Genomic DNA, 18,689 nt, shown 5'->3' on the forward strand with positions numbered 1-18,689 from the left:
AATCTTCCAGTGGTTGGACAGTGCACTGAGAATAGAATGAAAGCTCTTTTACAATGGGCTTTCAAGACATTTTGTGATCTGGCTTCAACCACGTCTCTGACCTCATCTCAGGTACTTGCCCTTCTTTTCCTTTGCCTTGAAAATGCTAAGTACATTCTTGTGTTAGTTCCTTTACACCAGCTGTTTCCTATGCCTAGTTCGTAATTCCCCCTGATCTTCTTAAGGGCCTTTTCTGTCATTCAGGTTTTGGCTCCAAGTCAAGCAAAACTAGCTTTTTGTAAGGCCTTGTAAACTGACCAGCAGACTTTTTTGTCTGGTAATAGGAAATTGTGGGAATATTGACTTTATTCAGACTTTAAAAGAAAATGAAATACATTTTCTGACATTAAAAAACAGCAGAGAACCAAAAGGCATAGCATTAAGAATAATTCCACTCTTCTCCTTGTTGTTCCGTCACTAAATTATGTCCAACACGTTTGAGACCACATGGACTGTAGCCCACCAGGCTCTTCTGTCCATGGGATTTCCCAGGCAAGAATACTGGAGTGAATTGCCATTTCTTTCTACGGGGGATCTTCCTGACCTGGCGATAGAAGGTGAATCTCCTGCATTGACAGGCAGATTCTTTACTGCTGAGCCACTGGGAAAGCCCATGCTTCTTCTAGCTTAGCTGAATCTGGTATATTAGGGAAATTGCTTCCGCAATGGCTCAAGGGGTAAAGAATCCACCTGCAATGCAGGAGACGTGGGTTTAATCCCTGGATCAGGAAAATCCCCTGGATGAGGAAATGGCTACTCACTCTAGTATTCTTGCCTGGAGAACCAGTGGACAGAGGAGCCTGGCAGGCTAAGTCCTTGGGGTCGCAAAGAGTCGGACTCCACAGGAGCATGTGATGGATGGATGGAGGGATGGATGGAGGGATGGATGGATAGATGAAGTGAACCACTTTTTAAGTAAGAAAACGGAAACTGCCAACACATATGTAGACCTTCTCACACCATCAAATCCAGAGACAGAAAAATTCAGGTCTCTTCTAGAGCAGTGAGTGACAATGCCTTTGAGACATTCAGGTCTCCATTACTGACCCTGGGGAAGAGGATTGAAGAGAAAATCACCTTGAAATGTCATGTCTTGGGTCAGAAACAGAGGTCAAGACATAAACAATGTAACAGTACAAAATAAAACATACATTATTAGTTTGCCTGTGTGTGTTTGCACATGCGTGGGTGCTTGTGCCATATAAGGGGAAGGACTAGGGAAGTGGAAAAGTGGGCTACATAATTTGTCTGTCTCCCAGGCTTCCCTGGTGGCGCAGTGGTAAAGAATCTGCCTGCAATGCAGGAGACATGGGTTTGATCTCTGAGTGGGGAAGATGCCCTGGAGAAGGAAATGACTACCCACTCCAGTATTCCTGCCTAGAGAATTCCAAGGATAGAGGAGACTGGCAGGCTAAGTCCATGGGGTTGCAAAGATTCGGACACGACTGAGCAACTAACACACTGCAAAATGAAACAAACAAACAAACAAAAAACCATTAAGTATTCCAAGATGGTGACAGTCAGCACATCAGTGTGGCAGGGCCTTTCAAAGGTGAGGCCCTGTGCATCTGCACCGTCACCCACCCTGTGCAGTGTGCGAAGCATACCCTGGTAGGAGGAGAAGAGTAGAATTCCTCTCCAAGCACCCTTCCCACCTCCCCAACCCCGCCAAAACTACAAGAAGGGCAACAGCAGGGAACAACTATCAAAACTAAAGCCGATGTGCCCAACCTAGCTGGTAGCGCCGCTGGGAGCATCACTGGTATATATAAAGCTGACTTTACAATGAAGGAACGGATTCTGAGGACTTTGCGGGGTAGAAGCTTCAGACACAAAGAATAAGGGTAAGGGACAGAGACTGCATCAGACCTTCCTCTTTTTTTAAAATGTAGACAATGAATGCCTTCTCTTTCAAAAGAGAACTTAGTCTGAGTTTAGCAACTTATGTCTGGTGCCTTGGGAGCTGCGGTGGAATGTGTGGGCTTTGGTATCAGGGTGTGTCAGTGTCAAAAAAAGTAAAGACAGGTTAAATATATTTCCGTGGATTGGCTTCCCACCCTCTTTGGCAACGAACCCAAGGGTTCCTGGAAGGACCCGGGATGTAAGTGGGTTTCCGAAGACCCTCTATTTTCATCCTCCCTCCGAAGGTAAGACCCACGGAGAACCGCAGGGCTTGGCATTCTTGAGTTTAGCACAGGCCACCTCACGGGTAGAAGTGCGTCGTCCTCGGACATTTGGATGATGTGGCGAGGACTGTGGGGACCGTGAAGCTCCTAGTACCGGGCAGCGGGCCGTAGGAAGGGCGCCCCGTCCCGTCCTGTCCGCAGTCGGGCAGCCGGGACAGCGAAGAGAGCGGGGTCCCGGAGGGAGGGAGGGAGGGAAGGGTCGAACCATGCTCGCGGAGGCGGCCTCATTCCCTGCCGCTCAGTCCTGCCCGAGCCAGGGGAGGCTCAGGCCCAGGGAACCTCGGGCGCAGGGGGCGGCCACCGGGCACACTGTGGCCAGTGCGGCCGCGCGGCCGCGGCTCTTGCGGCTCCGGCGCCCGCCGGGTGGTGGCTCCGCAGTGCCCGCCCCTCGCTCCCCTACCCCGCCCCTCGCGCCCCCTTCCCCGCCCCCGCCCGGCGCCCCGGCCTCGCAGACCCGCCGCCCCGTCCCTCCGCGCGCGCCGCAGCTGCTGCTCCTCCGCGCGGCGGCGCCGCCCGCGGTGCCGGCGGCGCGGCCCTCCCGCCGGCGCAGCCCTCCCGCCTCGGCCATTTTCTCTCCACCCCCTCCCCTCCCGATCCTCATCCCTCGCCCTTCCCCCCGCGCGGGGACTTTTCCGGAAAGTTTTTATTTTCCGCCTCGACTCTTGAAGAAAGAAGCTCCCGGCTCGGCGGCAGCAAAACTTTTCAGCCGCCGGGCCCCGCGGCCCTCGGCGCGCCTGGCCGAGCGATGAGCGCCCCTCCGGTCCTGCGGCCGCCCAGCCCGCTGCTGCCCGTGGCGGCGGCAGCGGCGGCGGCGGCGGCCGCGCTGGTCCCGGGGTCCGGGCCGGGGCCCGCGCCGTTCCTAAGTCCCGTCGCGGCCCCGGCCGGGGGCATCTCCTTCCATCTGCAGATCGGCTTGAGCCGCGAGCCGGTGCTGCTGCTGCAGGACTCGTCCGGGGACTACAGCCTGGCGCACGTCCGCGAGATGGCTTGCTCTATCGTCGACCAGAAGGTAAGGCGCCGCGCGGCTCAGCCCGGCGCCTCCCCGCCGCGCTGGGGGCACTGCCCTCCGGCCGCCCCTCGCCGCGCCAACTTTCCGGCTCCGGGGGCTCGGCCGGCAGCCAGCCTAGCCGGCGCTCTGGAAGGGTCCCACACCGGCCGAGGTTGGATGCCCGCATCCGAGGCTCTGCACTTCGTGTTGTCCAGTTCTCCCCTTGCCCCAACCTCTTTCTATTCCCGATTTCTCTCCAGTCTGCATCCTTCTCCCCCAATTCCATCCCTTTCAGGACATTTCCAGGTATCTTCTATTTTCCGGTCGCACCTCTCCCTCTCACTAAAGACTTCCCGGCTCTCCCCTCTCTTCGCTCTGGACCCTGGACCAGCACATTCCTGGCGCCGAAATCCTCCTTCCTGCACTAGAGTTTCCCCGGGGACATGCTCAGCACGATTTCAGCACCACTCCCTTCCCCTTCAGGCCCCTCTCCCAGCTCAGATTGATGCTGAGGAGTTCCTGGAATGATCTAGAGAGGAGGAATTTCTCACCTGTCAAATAAGCTTTTAAGAGAGAATGATTGACTCCGCCAGCTGTGAAAACAAATGACCAGACCACAGCTCCCCATCTCCTTGTGGTCTTCTATTCCCAACTCTGAACATGGGCGCAATTTTTTCAATGATAAATCTGAAAGTTGCAGCCTTCTGGATTTTGATTCCCAGGGCACTGATAGTGGAGCTTTGGAGCCAGGACACAGGCATGTGAATGGGAGGGGTTCTGTCCAGGAGCACCCCAGGCTGGCTGTGCCCCTAAGTTTGAGGCTGTGGGACTTTGGACAGCGGCCACCAAAGGCAGGGTGGAAAAAGGGCCATTATCCTGGACCATGCCGCCCAGGGAGGAGACCTGGCCCGCCTATCGCTGTTTATAGCGCGATTCTGAATTTCAGGTTGTTTCTGTGGCGGTCCACAGGGGAGTCGCATGGAAGGGGGTGATAAGAGTGTAAAGGAAAGGGGGCCATGGCGCCAGTCTTCTTAGTGTAAACAGCAAGAGTTTCTGGGTGGAGACAGAGGTCTCTAAAGGTGCTGAATTTCCACCCTGAAGGACTGACTGGTACTTGCCTTATAAAGGTCCCTTGAATAATCATGAAAGCTTTCTTTAAACTGTTTGGAACAGAATTTGCTAAACCTGTGTGTTGTGAATTTTAGCACTGAGCACAGAGATATTAGGAAAAATCCCTAGGGAGAAATCACTAGTTTAAAAGTTGTAAAAGTTCTGGAGGCCAGACTAAGTTAACAGGGAGTGTCAGGAGTTTTTGTTTATTGGAAGGAGTGACATTTTATAATACGTGTGACTCTTAGTTTTTTGCATCTTCCACGTAAATGGCAGATACTGCCTAATTCTGTTTTAAGTCCTATCGTATGCCTTCTCCTCATCAATACTGTTGGAGAAGGCAATGGCAACCCCTCCAGTACTCTTGCCTGGAGAATCCCAGGGACTGCGGAGCCTGGTGGGCTGCCGTCTATGGGGTCGCACAGAGTCGGACACGACTGAAAGCGACTTGGCAGCAGCAGCAGCATCAATACTGTGAAGTGTCCGTTGCAGGTTAACAGGAGCCTGCTCCTGGGCACTGAAAGCCTTCCCTTAATGGAAGTTGCAGTCTACAACAATTTCCATTGGAGTGCAAGCCAGTTAATTAAAGGATAATACTGAATAAGCACATAAAGAACCTAAGATAAAGTTTCTTAAAGAGCTAATGTGATTGTATAGAATTTTAGCTGAAAGCAAGTGAGTTACAGATAATATTCAATGGGTCAAATTAATATGGACAGACTATCTTTGAACAGTTTTTAAAGGGCGTGCCTGTGCACACACCCGCACACACACACATACACACATGCATATAGCCACACCTTGATGGAATTTAGAATGAGGAGAAATATGCATGTTTCAAGAGGTTTGAGACTAGAAATTGAATGAAGAGTGAATTCTTCTCTCTGTAACTACCAAGAGGAATGCTTTGTGGAGGGGATGATATATGTTCTGGAGAGCAGCAGAAAGCACCTATGGAATACAGAGGACCTGAGGATAGTGACTAGAGTATTTAGAGAAAGTAAAATCATGAAAAGGCTTTTCAACTAAGCTGAACTCAAATTACTAGGAGTCTCTGTATCTTCTACACAGAGACGTCAAATCAAGGACAGCTGAAAGATGGATTTGCTTTGTGGAATATGTTTTAGAAGGCCAAAAATGTTATGGCAGAAGGAAAACTGGAGTTCATGAGCTAATAGAATCCTGAGCCAAAGCTCTGGAAGAGAGACCTGGAGAAACACTGGCAAAGGGAAATCACCAGTCCTGGTGACTGATTTACAGGGGGAACCCCTTCCTTTTCTTTTTATTCTAGTAGTTCTGTCTCTAAGAGTTTGAGAGTTTGTTTGGGATAGCCGAATAAAGACCTCACTTACACTATTTTTTTTTTTTGCGGGGGGGAATGTTGTGGCTAAGAGAGAGATTGAGAGATGTGTGTGGATTTGAGAGTTATGTATATACAGGATACTGTAATTAGGTATTTATTTGATAGGAAAAATTTTCATCTATCTGTTTTCTGTCATCTATCTTGAGATACAGTTGTACCTCAAGATTAAGAGGGCTGAGTATCCATCACAGGATAGCAGAAATGGAGAAGGGGGTCAGTGTGGAGTCAAGGAAATGGGAAGAATTTCTTTGTCCCTTATTTCAGATTCTCTTGAATTACTTTCTCAAGATACTAACTCAGAGATAGGATGACAGGAGAGAAAAAGAAAGGGAAGAAGGGAGAGAAATGAATGTTTTAGGACAGTGCTGGGATTTAGAAGTCATTTACAATTTACTATGTAGAATGGAGTCCTGTTCTCAGAGATTCTCAGAGTTCTCAGCAGATTTCTCTAGATTTTCCGAGCCCTCCACATTCATTGCGTTGTAACATGTTAAGAAGGTTTTCACGTGATAGCTTTGAGTTTCCTAAATGCTAACAGAGATCAGACTATCTTAAATCTTTGGAAGTATTAGCTGACAGTTCAGTTTCTATCAGCAACATTCATGGGACATTTTCCATGGGATGAACGACTGTGGAATGAGCTAAATAAGAGAGGTCCATCTCTGAGAAATAGTATTTTAAGTTATTGTTGCTATTACTTAGAATTTATGGTTTTTTGTTCATCATGTAGTTTGCTAAGTGGCAGATATATGATTATGCTTAAAATTTTTTGATGGTAATTGAGCAAAAATATTCTGATTTTAAGATAAATGTACCCTAAGTATGTACTGAATTATATAGCTAAAGAATTTTTAAAAATATTTTTTAATATTTAATATAGGTTTTATATTATATTGGAGCATAGTTCATTTACAATGTGTTTTAGGTATACAGCAAAGTGATTTAGTTGATTTTTTTAAAATAGTTTAGGTGAAAAATCTAAAGTGTCACATACATCTTGGTGTGTAACACTTTATGAATATAGAGACAGTATATTTGGGAAAATATTAGTTTAATGTTTTCTCTATATTAATGCTTATGTCTTTACTTTGTAAGCATGTAACCTTGAAGGCTGGTTGTATATGAAGATATATATCATGTTAGATAACATTCATGACTATTATTTTCTGGAGGGTAAAAATATAGTTATAGTAATTGACTTCATTTTGAAACATTGTTACTTTGTACTATCAAAAGAACCTTGAATGTGTGCATCTGTGCGCGCACACACACTTTTTAAAAACAAGCAGTATTAATTTAGGGATGTGGAATGCAGTTAATAGGACTATCCATTCATTTTGCCTGTTATCTTACTAGATAGACAAGTCATATTTCCCTTTTGAATTTACTTAAATGAAGTAATAGCATCTCTAAGGCTCCTGGCATATTTTCACTTTGCATAGTCATTTTTCTGACCAAGGAAACTAAGAAGTGAAATTTTAGGGAAGAGAGCTCATTAAAGGTATAACAAAGGATAGTGCCTTAGTTTGAGAGCAGCTGTGCTCTGTTTATAGTTGTTTTGCTTTCTTAATTATAAACTGTTGTCTTAACACTTGTAGTGTCACTTTAATTTTTATTGTTAATTTTAGCTATGCTACTTCTACACAGATTGAAGAAACTGGGAGTGTCTAGCTGTTTGACCAGGTCAGCACACATAGACCCACAAAATCCTTTTAAGCAAATAGATGTTTGGGTTGTAGGTTTGTATATTTTTATTCAGAATTTACATTTATCATCACTGTATTGTCATCATTTATACTGTCATCATTGTCATTTACAGTTGTCATCATTTCTGTTATTTCTAATTTAATGATGAAGTATAGAATGTGTCAGTTCATTATGTGATTCTTAAAGTAATATAATGCTTTAATACGGTGTATTTACAATTTTCAAGTTTAGTTTACAATACGATTATATTTTGATATATATGTAATGCCTGTTAATACATGTCTACTATATACATATGTAGTATATTGTCTAAGTATCTAAGTGTGTTTTGAAACATAATTTTGAAAGCCTAATTATCCATGTATAGCCACCATATGTTAAAGTATTGTTTTATAATTTGCATTATAGGCTGCAAAATTGAGGCCTCATTATATATCTTATAATGCAAAAGAGAAACTCTGCTTTATGTTTTTTCTATCAATACACAGAACTAAAAACCTTTTCATATCAGTGTATGCTGTTGAACACTTTTCCCAAGGAAATATTTGAGTAAGCCTTCCAAACTTTGGGCTGGGAGAATTGGACAATTGGCTGTTTTGACAAATATATGAATTACTTTAAATCTTTAGCTCCAGGATTAAAATAAATTGGAAAGACTTTTCTGTGCCAGCTATAGTCTGTGTGTATGTAAGAGAGGAGGTTAGAGGCAGAGCTGGAAACTATTAGTACTTTATGAATGTGTTGCTCTGTATCACCAAACTCCTGTCATAACCATTAAGGGAGATTTGAAACTTTATTTTGCCAATTACTTTTACTCTATTTGTGAGATGATTGTATGTAGGTCTTCACTATTTATTCATGGATGCCTTTTAATGACCTTACTAGACAAATCAAAATCCTATAAATGTATGGTTGTCACTTATCTAAGATTACTTTGAAGAGTAAAGATAATATGTGTAGAGGATTAAATATACTCTCGGTATATAGGTGACTGATAAATAGTATTACAGCCCTGGGATTTCTTTGGAAGGAATGATGCTAAAGCTGAAACTCCAGTACTTTGGCCACCTCATGCGAAGAGTTGACTCATTGGAGAAGACTCTGATGCTGGGAGGGATTGGGGGCAGGAGGAGAAGGGGACGACAGAGGTTGAGATGGCTGGATGGCATCACTGACTCGATGGACGTGAGTCTGAGTGAACTCCGGGAGTTGGTGATGGACAGGGAGGCCTGGTGTGCTGCGATTCATGGGGTTGCAAAGAGTCGGACACGACTGAGCAACTGATCTGATCTGATCTGATCTGTGAGGCTTTATAGACTAGCATACTGTTTTATTAACGAAAGAAATGTATACTCTGTTGTCTTATTCTTATCTCAATATAAAATTAAAATTGTATTAAAAAGCAATATGGCCCTAAGGCCAAGGTAACATTTTTTTTTTTTGCCCTCTACAACAGGGCAAATGTTATGAGTAGTTGCTTTTTTATACTGCCTCTCAATTTTCAACCTCTCAAAATTTGTCAAGGAGCCATTTGATTATTATCAAGTGAAAAACACAAATGTTGATAAAGATCATTATATTGCTTTTTATTGTTTTTGACAAGTTGATTTAATTCCTTTTAAATTGCAAGTGGAATTCCAATGATATCTCGTTTGACAAAAAGCAAAATAAAACAGGTAATGGTACCCCATTTGACAGTATAATGATTCTCAGATCTGGTCCTCAAGACAAATAAAAAGTTATTGTTCAAATTGATGTGAGGAGGAACACACTTGGAAATGGCTTATAGAGATCACACTTTGCTGTCTTGCTAGCATCTAGAGCTAGTGTGTAAACTGTTAACATCTGACGAATAGCTGATAGTAACATAGTTGTGCATGTGCAAAAGTGTTAGACTGGGGCTGGAGGCGATTTTACTGGGGAACAGTTAAGGTAGAAGTTTGGCTAAGCCAGTCACAAGTCTTTCTCCAGATCTTTTCACCAGCTACTACTTAACACTCATGGAAGTTCATGCTCCATTATAAAACCTTCAGACAACAATGATCAGTAGTTATTCATCCAGCCTTTGAAGAAAAAAAGTGGAATGCATAATTATATGAAACCTATATATTGATGTGTATTACACAGGAATCATTGAATAAGTTCTCAGTTCAGTTCAGTTGTTCAGTCGTGTCCGACTGTGACCCCATGAACTGCAGCACGTCAGGCCTCCCTGTCCATCACCAACTCCCCGAGTGCACCCAAACTCATGTCCATTGAGTTGGTGATGCCATCCTGCCATCTTATTCTCTGTCGTCCCCTTCTCCTCCTGCCCTCAATCTTTCCCAGCATCACGGTCTTTTCAAATAAGTCAGCTCTTTGCATCAGGTGGCCAAAGTATTGGAGTTTCAGCTTCAACATCAGTCCTTCCAGTGAAAACCCAGGACTGATCTCCTTTAGGATGGACTGGTTGGATCTCCTTGCAGTCCAAGGGACTCTCAAGAATCTTCTCCAACATCACAGTTCAAAAGCATCAATTCTTCTGCACTCAGCTTTCTTCACAGTCCAACTCTCACATCCATACATGACTACTGGAAAAACCATAGCCTTGACTAGATGGACCTTTGTTGACAATATGCTGTCATATTTTAATATGACATATTTTATGACATATTTTAATTTTAATATGCTGTCTAGGTTGGTCATAACTTTCCTTCCAAAGAGTAAGCGTCTTTAATTTCATGGCTACAATCACCATCTGCAGTGATTTTGGAGCCCCCAAAAAAGTCAGCCACTGTTTCCACTGTTTCCTCATCTCTTTGCCATGAAGTGATGGGACCAGATGCCATGATCTTCGTTTTCTGAATGTTGAGCTTTAAGCCAACTTTTTCACTCTCCTCTTTGACTTTCATCAAGAGGCTCTTTAGTTTCTTTAGTTTAGTTTAGATACACAGTTTCATCTCTGTATCTGAGATTATTGATATTTCTCCCGGCAATCTTGATTCCAGCTTGTGCTTCTTCCAGCCCAGCGTTTCTCATGATGTACTCTGCATAGAAGTTAAATAAGCAGGGTGGCAATATACAGCCTTAACATGCTCCTTTTCCTAATAAGTTCTCAAGCTGTAGTGAAAGACTAGTATAATCATCAAGATAGCAGGGCTGGACTCAGATTGGATTAGAAATGAGTAAAATTCAGTCTCATTGGAGTTGATCATAACATAGAGGTTCTTTTTAAAAATATATTTGTTTGCATTGTTTTTGTGTGTTGAAAATAGCTAATGTTTTTGACTTTGGATAGTCACCTCAGTTCATCTGTAAGATCTAAGCCCAAGTGTGGAAATACAGGTTAAAAATGTAGGATGCTTTTAAAGATAGTGCTCATCTTTTAATGTCCCCAGTATTATTCTAGAGATGTTTTGAAAATAAGATTTAAGTTTCTTAAGTCTTTCCTTGAGGCTGAAATATGTTAGAACAACATAAAACAAAAAGAAAAAGTGCATCAACTTTTTCTTTCTTTTGATAGAACTTAGATACAGAGAAAATGGTTGTCTTGCTCACAGATATTAAAAGTTCTTTTCCATCTACAAGAATATGTGAAATTTCCCCCAGGAATTCCTCTGATACTGTCAACCAAATATTTTTTTCCCATTAAAAACCAGTAGTGACAGCACCACTTGAAGTGATTTGGCAGCAGAGAAACCCACATTATGCTGTTTCTTACTTTGTCTTTCTAGTCTCACAGAAAACAGGTAATTAAATAAATAAGGCCTTTAGTTACATGGCCACTGTGGCCATTTTGGAATTTCTTACAATTTATATGCTTAAAAAGGTGGAAATTGGTATAAGAATACTACATATTGAGACACAGTTATGCCTGTCCAAATTTATAATTTCCTATGTAGAGATTTCTTCCAGAGTTTCAAAAAGGGTTTATTAGACTAAAGCTAGACAGTTGATACAGCAGCTAAGCAGTGTTGGCAAATATGAAGATTAGATTTTTAAATATGCAATCACACACAGATTTTGTTCAACTTATTTTAGGGAAAAGGAAAAAAAGTTATGTACTTTTCATTGCTGCACTGGTTCATTGGCTTTTATTCTCTCTAGGTCACTGATTGTTGAGGAATTTGTTGAATTTACTGCTTGTATTTAGGCACAGTTTCAAAAATGTCTGAATTCCTTGCTTCATAATTGTCAGCAGTCGTTTTTTTTTTGCATACATGTCATGAAATGAAGGAAAAATACGAATATGATCATGAAAAAATGAGCCACAAGCCGCTGCGGTTTTCAGCATTGTTAAAAGCAGGAAGGAATTGAGGGAATGGTTGGGTACAAAAAGGGCGGCAGCTAAGCTGTGGTGATGGCATTGAATCCAGGGGGACTGAGTGGATTCGAGTGGGTTACCAACAGTGAGGCCTGTGGGGTTTTGAGACTAGAGGCACCTGAGGGCAGCAAAGGAGGGTGACAGCACAGCCCTGACCCCTCACGGATTCAGTCAGCAGGAATGGTCCCATCGGGGAAGCGGTTGGAAGGGGTCTGGAAGTGGCTTTTTACACGCAGATAGTCCTCTTGGGAAGTTTTCAGAATGTCACAGATGAGGGATTCAAATAGCAACTCCGTGAGGACTCGACTGTGAGAGTTTCAGGAAGGGTTCTGCTCATGGTAACAGACGCCCACAAAAGGGAGCCTCCAGGAGCCACACCTTCCTGGCACGGACTCTGTGTGCCTGTCTGTATCTTAGCTTCTTGGCATTTGTCGTGTCTGATTTTCACAGTAGCTCTTTGTGATAGTCATTTTCTCTCCATTTTAAGGTTGAAGGAGCTGAATAAGGGTCAGAGAGGTTAAATCATTTACTACTCCAATCAGGTAACTATTAAGTAAAAAGCAAAACCACTCAATTCTTTTTTCCCATCACTGTAGGTAATCCTAAGAACAGGGAGAGCTGGAATGGCCATAGGTCTATACAGAGTCTGAAATTACCAAGTTGAGAGGGAGGGGAATGTTAAACTCCCTTACATTAAACTCCCTACTTAAAAACACTTCAGCTTTGACAGTGTGATATTATTTCTGTTAGTTTAAATTATTTCTTAGTCTAGAAGACTTGCCTTATTTTGGTTCACATCCCAGTTAGTGGTCAGGTCAACTGAGATTCTAACCACTTTGGGGGATACCACTGCATGTCCCCCATCTTATCAGTGGCAAGATACGCATAAGGGACATGAAATATGGACTCTCTTTGGGGATATTAGGGCCTTGAGAGATACGTGATTGCCTGAAGTAGTGATATTTTAGAAACATGGATTACCCTTGAGGAGTCATATAAACTGCAGTGTATCTACTTGTTATTTATATATTTATTTATTTAAATAAATATCTACGTAGCAGAATGTGGTTTGGTGTTTGCTTTCATTGTACTCCGGTAAGAAGATGTAAGGATAGCCAATCCTCACCCATCTTTATAAATTTCCAGACACCACTGTTGTTTATCCAGAGAAGTTAATTATCCTGTGTGATTAAATTTCCTGGGTTGGTTCACAGCACTTCCTTCCTAGGAAATGTGGACATGAAGGTGTTTTGGAAGAAGCGATTATGGTAAGAATATGTATTGGTCAAGTGTGGCTCAAGACTAGTGGATGTAAAGTATCTTAGCTACCTATGAAAATCAATGAATCATTTCTTCTTAAATAGGACATTGATTGTGAGAAGATTCTGAGAAAATAGTTAAGGGTCTTAAGAAAACTGCCTGTCAGTGGTTGCTTTTCATTTGAGAAGTATGTGGATTGACTGTGTGCATATGCTAAGGATTGTGGTTTGCATGTATGATTCCTCTTTTCTATAAATTTAATGTATTTGTCTATTTTTGGTCGCTTATGAATTAGCCTACCATAAGGTAAACTCGCACTTATACATAATCAATTGCAGGCCACATGGAAGTTTTCCTTTCCACTTTAGTCCAGTCTGGATTGTGAATTGCTCCTTTGCATTGTCTGTGTACAAGGCTAAGGCCAGCACTTCCTGTGTAGACTAATTGTACTGTCTTTAGGCTTTACAGAAAAGTAATTGCTTGTATAAGTGGACATAATTTGATTTAAAGTATGACATAACTCAGTTTTATACTAAGGGTTCCTGCCCTGAATGACTGTTGGAAAGCATATAGGAAAGTAGTTATATTCAGCCCTGATGGATTGGAAATGTACCTGAAATATTGCCTGTCTTTGACATATTTTGGACTTTGCAGCTTTAGTGTAATGGACAAGTTCCTAGGGAGTTCTCTTTTGACATTTCTCACTGGTGATCTCTTGGGTGACGAGAAGGCAAAGACCTATCTGGCTGTAGTAGAAACCTGAATTTACTAGATGTTTCCTAGTGTAAGTACTATGCCTGTAAGCCTTATCTTGAGGTAACCCATCTTGAATTAGGAGAACATAGCATCAGTTGCTGTTCAAGGAGTAGTAAAGTGAATTGCTCATGCCTAGCTCTTCTCTCGGAGAAGGCAATGGCAACCAACTCCAGTACTCTTGCCTGGAAAATCCCATGGACGGAGGGGCCTGGTGGGCTGCAGTCCATGGGGTCGCTAGGAGTCCCACACGACTGAGCGACTTCACTTTCACTTTCACTTTCACGCATTGGAGAAGGAAATGGCAACCCACTCCAGTGTTCTTGCCTGGAGAATCCCAGGGACAGGGAGCCTGGTGGGCTGCCGTCTATGGGGTCGCACAGAGTTGGACACGACTGAAGCGACTTAGCAGCAGCAGCAGCAGCAGCAGCAGCAGCAGCAGCAGCAGCTCTTCTCTATCAATGATCAGTGCTGAGAAAAAATTACTTAGGTTTAGAGTAGTTTCTTGACAGGAAGGTTCTATGCCCTTCCCTTTGATACATGGTAATTCCATCTGCTACTGTGGCACCTATTGGCAGGCAGTGGTGGCTCAGAGGTTAAAGCATCTGCCCGCAATGCTGGAGACCTGGGTTCGCTCCCTGGGTCGGGAAGGTCCTCTGGAGAAGGAAATGGCAACCCACTCCAGTACTTTTGCCTGGAGAATCCCATGGACGGAGGAGCCTGGTGGGCTATAGTCCATGGGGTCGCAAAGAGTGGGACACAACTGAGTGACTTCATTTCACTCACTGTGGCACCTATTGTCACCTGGGATGTAGATTTTTAGAGTATTTAAAGAAATCCATCAGCTTGCATAGATTTGCAAAGAATGAAAGACTAGATCTTGCATGATCTTAGCTTTTATTCAATTCTCTGGGAAGAAGATGGAGCAAAAGTGAACATACAATAAGAATGGACTAATTTAATTGAGTGGAGTTACATAGAGTGACCGGATGCCCACTTACCTGGGACAGTCCCAGTTGTGTCTGTTGTCCTGGAAATCCTTTAAATTATATGTTTACTGATAAAAACGGTGGACTTTTAAGTTAAAAACAAGCAACAGACAAAAACAGAAAGAAAACTTTACTTAGGGCAGACATTGTGTTGCCTTTTGGCCAAATGTCCTTGTATATTTAAAGATAAAAGCAAAACTTACATGTCAAATCTATTTCATGGAGTCTTCAGATTATATATATTAACTATGTCACTTTGAGTAACTATTTTAAGTGGATTCTTGGGCTACAAACAAAAACCTTACTTTGATTAGGTTACTATCCCCTTTGATCAAAAGTTTCTGTGTAACTTTAAGATATAGCCAATATTTAGAATTGATTTCATAAACCAGTTAATTAGATCTGACTTTGAATATAGTATCTAAAATAATTTGCACTCTATTTTTCCAACCAGTCAGTGTAAATCAAGGTGCCATGATACTTATGTATGTGTTTTTGTATCAAACAGCAAATAATTGTACTTATTTTGGTGATTCATGCCACCCTTATTAATTCAAGTAGGTAAACAGAAAGGCCTGCCTTGAAGCTCCTGTACCCTTGGCAACCATCACAAAGGCAGAATACTCTGACTTACATGCAGAGGGATAACATTATCATAGTTTCACGTTGTACTATCTTTTATTCTCTGGTCTGCAGAAAGTATAATGTGGTTAGCAGAAAGAAAAATTGCAAATCAATATCCTTGATTACTTAGAAAACTTGTCTTATATTTAAAAAACAAGTAGGCAAATAAGGGAGATAATTTTTTGGAAATTGTGTTGTCCCATGATAATAATGTGTAGGTTATAGCTCATATTTTCTTAAGATATTCACAGGTTGAGCCTGGAAGAAGCAAATATATGAGTTATACCTAGTCCTCTATGCTTGACTTCTATTGATGATTATACTGTTGAAGTAATAGTAAGAATTTTAGGTTCAGAAATTACAGTGTTGAAAATAATGCAAGTAAATGGGGTCTAAAGCCATTTGAAAAGAAATTTGATTTTGTATGATCATTTGTTTAGAATTTTCCACGCATGAACTATTATAATTTTATACTTCAATTAAATAATTGTTTTTCTGTTTTTTTGAAACCTATGTTATTCTTTTATTTTGAAAATTATAGAATTGCCACATATAATGGCTGAATAGTGATCCTCAAAGATGTCCACATCTTAATTCCTGGAACCTGCAAATGATACGGCAGAAGGGACTTGACAGATGTTGGCTGAGGATTTTGAGGTCAGGAGAGTATCCTGGATTCTCTAAAGTAATATTAAGAATTTTATATGGGTGGCCAGTCCCATCATGTAAACCCCTAAACGTGGTGAATCTTCTAGGATAGGTCAGAAGGATGAGACTCAGAAGCAGGAAAGATTACAAGCATAAGAAGGACTGGATTCCTGTTGCTGACTTTGAAGGAGGAAACGGGCTGGGAACCAAGGAATGCTGGGGTCGTTATGAGGGGAAAACAGGAGGAGACCGAGCATAATAATAGGAAGAGATGTGACAGGAGAAACTGGGGTGGGGGTGGTATTTGAAAAACAGGTCTTGAGCCAAGCCATGCAGTTGAAGCTAGAAGCTGAAAAAGACAGGAAAAATGATTCTCCCCTAGAACCTCTAGAAGAACCACACATTGACTTTAACTCTGTGAAATTGACTTTGGACTCCAGAACTCTGAGAGGATAAATTTGTGTTTTTCCAAGTTGCTAAGTTTGTGGTAGTTTATTACAGAAGTGACAGGATACTAATATACCACGTTAACGGCCGAAAAGGTGAGAAAGTCAGATCAATTACAAAATGAGAGTTCTCATTCTGTAAATGAATATGCTCATCATAACTCACATATTGTTCTTTTCTCTTTTCATACGGTACTTTCTATGTCACGTTTTAAATATAAAATGTTCAGGGCCTTGGGGATAATTTTTGTGTGAAGGCTATTCAGATATTTACATTGGTTTTAGAATTTAGTTTTCAAGTTTTTAAAGTTACAAATTCAGATGTTAGTCTTAATCTTTCTAGTGCAACTTATATTTTAAATTTTTACTCTAGGAGACAATCACATATAAGAATCTTTGAAGAATTAATATCCTTTGCAAATCCAATTATTTGGATACTTTCAAACATTTTAATGTATTTGATTTCCTTTAAATACTGCAATCACCTGCTTGATAAACCTTTATATCTTCTTAAGTAATTTTTATACATTTGATAAATGAAACTTATAAATACACAAATATGGTAAAATTTAAGTTCTTAAGTATTCCATTGCCATATACATAAGCCAAAATTAAAATTAATTGCCTAATTATATTTACATAATATATAAGAAAAAGTATTAATAAAAGCATTAATATGATGTTTTTGACTCTCTTAAACTTTCCCCTATTTAATTACAAATATCCCCATTTTGAAAGATCTTTTTCTACCTGTGAAATAATTATGTGATTTCACATAGTTTGTGGAGTTCCCTTTCCATGTAAATTCTACAGTTGTCTTCTCTTAGTTAAGTTTGCATAAACAAATGCCGGTGCTTTTAGCTGGGACAGAAAGTGGATTCTTGTTGGAAGTTTAGGTCAGTTCCATGGAATCTTGTTTCAATTCCATTACTTCAGGAGGTAATCGTGTCCCCCACATCCCTGAATCTAATTTATATATTACTTCTGTGTGCTGAAAATTCTCTAGTTCCTACCCAGATCGATCATTTGATTGGATTTTTAATTACTTCAGCTCCTAAGATAAATGAAACCCTTTACTATCTACACTAAAGAATTTTGAACCTGATAGGATAACTGCTTTTTCATACTTAAACATTTTTAAGGCTCTTAAGAAAATAACTTCTTAGGGATATTAAATGTGTGATTGAACACTGGCCCTCTCTCAGGGCTTTTCCTGACCACCTAGTCACGACTCATAAGATGATTCTTCTAACTTGGTATCTTTCCTTATAAATAAAAAAACACTTTAGGGCACCAATATGTATATCTGAATATCTGAATACAATTTGTGTATGGATTTAATACAATATGTTTAACTTGTCAACTGTTCTTGGGTATTTAAGATTCTATCAATTTTTTAAATGTCTTTATGCATATAGTATGGCAGACTTTTCCCCAGTTACATATATAAGATTTATATTTGAACTTGTCTGTTAAAATTCCTAAGATTAATATTGTCTTTAATATTTTAGTATTGTCTGTTAATAATTCTAACATTAATATTTATAGTTTTTATTTTAGAATTATAGTGGTTCTTTGCTTTCTTCAGTTTGAAAATTACAAACACATATGGTTTGGGGCTTTTGCTGTGTTTTAAAAGAGAAAGTTTCAGAATAAACTGTTACATTTAATAGCGAGTGCTTAAATCCATCAGTGGGTAGACTGTATGGAATATATCTAGCAAATTCACAATGAGCAAATAATAAAATTGAAAAGGAAACAACACTTTCCATTTTCCAGCTTTCTTTTATAACAACTGGCCTGTTATTTTCTCTATATCTAAATTCATTTTAATCTTTAAAAAAGTAGTTTGAAAAATATACATTCCTATAAATATTTAGGAAAATTCCATAGGATAATTTCTTAAAATTTCACCCTTGCTTGCTATTACCATTCTCTGTAATGTTCATTAGATACCTGAAATACAAAAAGAGACTCTTAACGACGTAAATGTGAAGTCATCTTTGACATGTCCATTTTCTCCAAAAGTCCTTTTTGCAAAAGAAACATTTGCATTGTTTATTCAATACTGTAGACCTGTCTTTGATAATTTAAAATATCTTTTGATTGATAAAACTTTGATTTACACACAAAGGCTCAGGGAAATCTTTATTTAGTAAATTGAATAAGATTAAGAAAATCACATGAGAGTGTAACAGGCAACCATCTTTGCCTGTTTTTCTTCTGTTATATCCCAGAAATCTAGAACAGTGTGTGACACTGATTTAAACTAA

At 40.8% G+C, this 18,689-nt stretch overlaps 1 protein-coding gene across 7 annotated transcripts in view; it reads left to right on the plus strand.

Annotated features, from left to right (window-relative positions):
- Nucleotides 1-2,697: 2,697 nt before the first annotated feature.
- PRKD1 (protein kinase D1) overlaps nt 2,698-18,689 on the plus strand; it is a 347,749-nt gene continuing 331,757 nt past the window's right edge. For 5 of the 7 annotated variants that reach the window (XR_015149797.1, XR_015149796.1, XM_086363785.1 and 2 more), the window contains exon 1: nt 2,698-3,234. Coding sequence is in view for 3 of the 7 variants with exons in the window: in XM_086363785.1 (XP_086219911.1) it covers nt 2,971-3,234 (264 nt within the window). In the remaining 4 variants the exon portion in view is untranslated. The remainder of the gene's footprint in view (nt 3,235-18,689) is intronic. The other 2 variants (XM_086363788.1, XM_086363787.1) reach the window with 2 other exon arrangements.

This window comes from Bos grunniens, chromosome 21 (assembly GCF_055505025.1).
Source record: "Bos grunniens cultivar Pamir isolate PY7600 chromosome 21, Bosgru_T2T1.0, whole genome shotgun sequence".
Classification (NCBI taxonomy): domain Eukaryota; kingdom Metazoa; phylum Chordata; class Mammalia; order Artiodactyla; family Bovidae; genus Bos; species Bos grunniens.